At 39.0% G+C, this 5120-nt stretch overlaps 1 protein-coding gene across 6 annotated transcripts in view; it reads right to left on the reverse strand.

Annotated features, from left to right (window-relative positions):
• The window catches only part of elmo1 (engulfment and cell motility 1 (ced-12 homolog, C. elegans)), a 93814-nt gene that overhangs the window by 51507 nt on the left and 37187 nt on the right, over positions 1–5120 (reverse strand). For 5 of the 6 annotated variants that reach the window (XM_016515050.1, XM_016515028.1, XM_016515034.1 and 2 more), the window contains exon 6: positions 4232–4401. In XM_016515050.1, the coding sequence (XP_016370536.1) occupies positions 4232–4401 (170 nt within the window). Of the gene's footprint in view, positions 1–4231; positions 4402–4757; positions 4763–5120 lie in introns of those variants that run through there. The other variant, XM_016515041.1, reaches the window with a different exon arrangement.

A 5120-nucleotide genomic window follows, 5' to 3' on the forward strand; every position in this document is an offset into this window, starting at 1 on the left:
TAATTCAAATTATTAAATGGATGCCACCTTATTGGGACAAAAGCCCTCCCTACCCTAACCCTACCCGATACTTTATTTTCAACTTTTTTATTATTTCCTTCATTTTTATTAAAAATAAATGCTTTTCTGATGTGATTTGACATTTGAAAAGGGAGAAAAAAAGTTTGCTAAAAGGCAGATTCGAACACGCGTCGATCGCGTCAAAAGGAGTAGTCTTTTGGCGCTTTTCCACTGCATGGTACGGCACGGTACGGCTCCGTACGGGTCACTTTTGGGGGGTTTTCCACTGGGTACAGTACCTGGTACCTTGCCGTGCCGTACTGAGCCGTACCGAGCCGAGTCGTACCAGGCAGTGGAAAAGCGCCATTTGACACACGCTGGCTTTCCCATCTACGCCACTGAATCTCACGATTGGGTGGAGTTAGTATAGCCTCTGCCAACAAGGCGGGCTATTTGCACTTTTAGTGTAAATAGACACTCCGATTTTTTTTTTATTCCCAACAGTTAAACAGTTGCCCACAGAAAAAAAACAGGGGGTGCTACAGCACCCTCAGCACCCCCACTTCCCGTGCCTATGAAAACAGGTTGTTAATCTCACTGTGAATGATTCATTCATGCATGTATTTTATTTTTGTACATTTTGACCTCATAACTTTTAATTAAAATGTTGCAACTCGACCTTCTAGTGAAACAACAGACTTCTCCATTAATTTATGCTGGACTTCTTCAATAATTTAGTCCACTTAAACCCTTCCTTACAATCGACAATCTTCCTGCATCCAATCAACATCCAGTGGCCTGAACCAAGTCCCGGTCCTACTTTTTATTAATTAATTCATTCATTTATTTATTTATTTATTTGATAATTTCACTCAGATGTTATTCACTCACTCCAAAATTAAAAATCTATCATGATTTACTCACCCTCAAGTCATTCCAAACCTGGATTACTTTCTTCTTTTTGTGCAACACAAAAAAATACTGAAATGACAAAAAAACTGTTGTCTATATATATACAATGAAATTTTATGGCGTTAAATGTTGTACTGTATGGACAAAACCAGTTAAAACATTCTTCAAAATATTTCACTTCTACAACCATTTTAAGTTTATCTGAAAAATTGCAGAAATTGATGCAGCTATAGTGGAATCGAACCTTTAAAATAACAAGGGATTAGTGTATCTGTTATAAGCCGCACTGATATTAATATCCACTGATTCTTCAATTAGAAATCCACATCATACAAACATCAGCAAAATAGCACTTATTTTAATGATATTTATTGAGAAAATGCACGAGAGGTGAATCTGGACACCAAAGGTCCAACTAATTTATGCGATGTAGGATGGCTAATTATCACATTGTGATAACACATTTCCTCATGAGCAAAGTAATGCCAGTGAGCCAAACTTTAGCTATTTATTTTCTGTGTAGGCGTCTTTGTTTAGCAAGGCTTGTGTCTGATTCTTTCACACAAATAAAGTGCATGAAGTGAGAACACCAGTAAAAGGTTTCCATTTTGTTGCTGAAATGGAAAAATGCTGGAAAACAAAGGCAAAATGGCTCACGTTTCAGCAGTACTCTGGAAAAAATTTCACCTTCCTGAAATATTGTGTCTAATGTACGATAATTCACGATGGGCACACTGGCACAGAGTGAATTAGCCATTAATGAAGCCCAGATAAGAGCTTTATCCTACGTTAAACAGTTGCCCACAGAAAAAAAACAGGGGGTACTGCAGCACACTCAGCACCCCCACTTCCCGCACCTATGGTAAATTATGTAAAAAATAATGCGTTTTTTTAACCACCAAGCATGAGAGCATGTTCTAGTACACCCCCAAAACAAATTCAAGACATTGTAAAAGAGCATAATAGGACCCCTTTAATAATCAGCTGGTCTGCTGTATGTCTGAAAAATATAACATTTTAACATTATAAACATTCAGTAATAGTACAAGCTTAATGTATCTTAAGTAATTTTTTATTTATATTTCTCTGGCAATCAATAGTTTTATACAGTTACTTTTTGCACTTTTAACTTATCATCAACCTCAAACAGAGTGCTACAGTAGCACATGACCATTAGAGGGAGCTACTACATCACTAACTATTCAACCCTCAAGCTGGCAACATTCATACCCCATGATGTAAGAATACTCGCACCATACCCTCAAGAGTGCCGTCATGCTTAAGTCTTTTGAATAATCATCGCCTGGTCAGCGGCTAACAGGAATTCACGGCAAGAATGTGAGACAGTGTGTATTTATGTGCATGTGCGTGTCCACTTGGATTTTTAACGGTATGAAAGGACTGCATAGAAACCCACACATAGGCTCTTTGAGGTCGGGAGCTGTTGACACAGAGCTGCTTTATATAAAACATACCCATGGAAATGATTTCCATGGTCAGCTCTCCAGTGTACCGAAATGTTGAAACACCTCGGCTGGCGGCGCAGAGCTCCGATAAGTAAAAACGCAGCTATTGATTCAGTGAAGTAAAACCAACATCCCAACGGCAGAATAATTTCACTCAACCGGCAAAGCACCAGAGGGAAATCCCTTATGCTTATACAAGAAAATTAATGCATAAGGCAATTCAGATAAATATTCTTCCACAACTACGTGAAGTGTGAAAAGAGTCAGCGGAGTAGTACGACCTTGACAAATGAAGCAGGACAGGCATAATTAAGTTAGCATGTAAAGGAAAACAAAAGCACTAGTCTGTGAAGTTGACCAGCCGGAGGGGAAACATTCAGTTTGATAGACAACCTTGTCTTTCTTCTCTCTAACTGTCTTGAAAGTGTATCTACTGTATCCTCCTAGCTCCTTTGTGTTTCTTTAATGCATTATTATTCCTTGACTCAGCCTCTAAGTGTGTTTCTCCAGTCCCAGTTTTCTCCCTCCACGTTTCTGCGTTTCTGTCTCGTTACTAAGGCGGTTTGTGTCTGCTGGCAGAGCTCGGCCTCCTCATGGGTCCGTCCGTATAGAAGTTGAAAAAGCGCCAGCTCAGCAGATAGTCTATCTCCGCTTTAACCTTCAACGGAGATGGTCAAGCCACACGGCTGCTTTATATCACAGAGGAGACTGGAGGAGGGAGTGAATTGTATACACTTCATTTATTATTAATAGACCTGTGTATGTTATAAAATATCTGCCGTTTATTTGGATGGTGCATCTCTGATGTGATTGAGTTGTGTTGTATTGGAAGGTGCATTGTTTGTGCTTTGATATCAGCATAAAAAAAAACACTACAAAGAGTCCTCAATCACAACAAGTGCTGTTGTTTTAAATCACAACACAACACTGTGGCTCCAAACACAACAAAACACAAGTGTGATCAAACACAACAGCACATGCTGTCAGACACAACATAACACTGGCCTCAAAACAACACAACTATTTGCCCTCAGTGTTGTTTCTTGAGCATGTTGTATTTAAGGACATCTAGGTGTTTAAGGACAGTTGTGTTTCGTTGTGTTTGTGGGCCCACTGTTGTGTTTTGATGTGATTAAAAGCACGTTTTGTATTTCAGGGCACATTGTTATTTGTGTTGTGATTGAGGACACTTGCCCTTTGTTGTGTTGGCTTTGAAGCCACAATGTTGGGTTGTGATTAAGGAGACATTGTGTTGTGTTGTTTTGCTTTGTGTTTTAGGCCAGGGTGGGGGGTGGTGGGGGGGGGGGGCACTATGTAGTATTGATGCCAAATTGTTTTGCTGTTGTTCTCTCTGAGAATACTTCAGTCTTCAGTGTCACATGATCCTTCAGTAATCATTCTAATATTCTGATTTGCTACTCAAGAAATATTTCTTATTACCAATGTCGAAAACAGTTGTGCCGCTTAATCTTTTTTGTGGAAACTATCATATTTTTTTAAGGATTATTGATGAATAAAAAGTTCAAAAGAACAGCATTTATTTACATAGAAATATTCTATAACCTTATAAATGTTTGCTGAATAAAAGTAGAAAATTCTTGTTTAAAAAAAATAAACTTTTGAATGGTAGATTATGTCTATTGGGATTTGAAGACCCCTATTGAAAATCACTGAGAAATCTGAATAGGCTTCATCACAGAATACAGTGCAAGTCACTGACTGTGCCTTTATTCGGGTTTGAATTGCTTAAGCCCTGCTAAGAGGACACATAAATGAGTGAATATCAAGAGCTCTGTAATGTAAACAGAGATATAGAAGGAAAAGCAGCCAGAGGAACAAACACAGTGACTTACTCTGTGCCACTTTCCACCATCTGTGTGAGCAGTGAGATGCCGTCGAGGTTAATGAACTCCTGAGCAAAGGTGATGTCTCGTGAAGAGTTGGCCAGATCCTTCAGAGCGTCCAGCTTCATGTCCATGCTGGAAGACTGGATGCGCTCATGCAGCTGCTGGGCCATCTGGGCCTGTTACCATGGCCACAGAAGAGGTGTGTTAATGAAAGCGTGACAGATCGTCATGTAGGAGGTCAGGCCTTTTAGTCACACAACTCAAGGAAGAAGGCGAGACTGCACTTCTCTAAATGACGTCTCACTGAATCCACAATCATTCCCTCATTAGAGAGTATTAAGCATGCCACTGTGTCAGTTAATGGTTTTTACATACTGCAATTATCAATTTTTCATATATAATTTCAATGTAGATGACTAAATATAAACTATAGGTGCATCTCAATAAATTAGAATGTCGTGGAAAAGTTCATTTATTTCAGTAATTCAACTCAAATTGTGAAACTCGTGTATTAAATAAATTCAATGCACACAGACTGAAGTAGTTTAAGTTTTTGGTTCTTTTAATTGTGATGATTTTGGCTCACATTTAACAAAAACCCACCAACAAATTAGAATATGGTGACATGACAATCAGCTAATCAACTCAAAACACCCGCAAAGGTTTCCTGAGCCTTCAAAATAATCTCTCAGTTTGGTTCACTAGGCTACACAATCATAGGGAAGACTGCTGATCTGACAGTTGTCCAGAAGACAATCATTGACACCCTTCACAAGGAGGGTAAGCCACAAACATTCATTGCCAAAGAAGATGGCTGTTCACAGAGTGCTGTATCCAAGCATGTTAACAGAAAGTTGAGTGGAAGGAAAAAGTGTAGAAGAAAAAGATACACAAC

Source organism: Sinocyclocheilus rhinocerous, unplaced genomic scaffold (assembly GCF_001515625.1).
Source record: "Sinocyclocheilus rhinocerous isolate Xijiao unplaced genomic scaffold, SAMN03320098_v1.1 scaffold492, whole genome shotgun sequence".
Taxonomy (NCBI): domain Eukaryota; kingdom Metazoa; phylum Chordata; class Actinopteri; order Cypriniformes; family Cyprinidae; genus Sinocyclocheilus; species Sinocyclocheilus rhinocerous.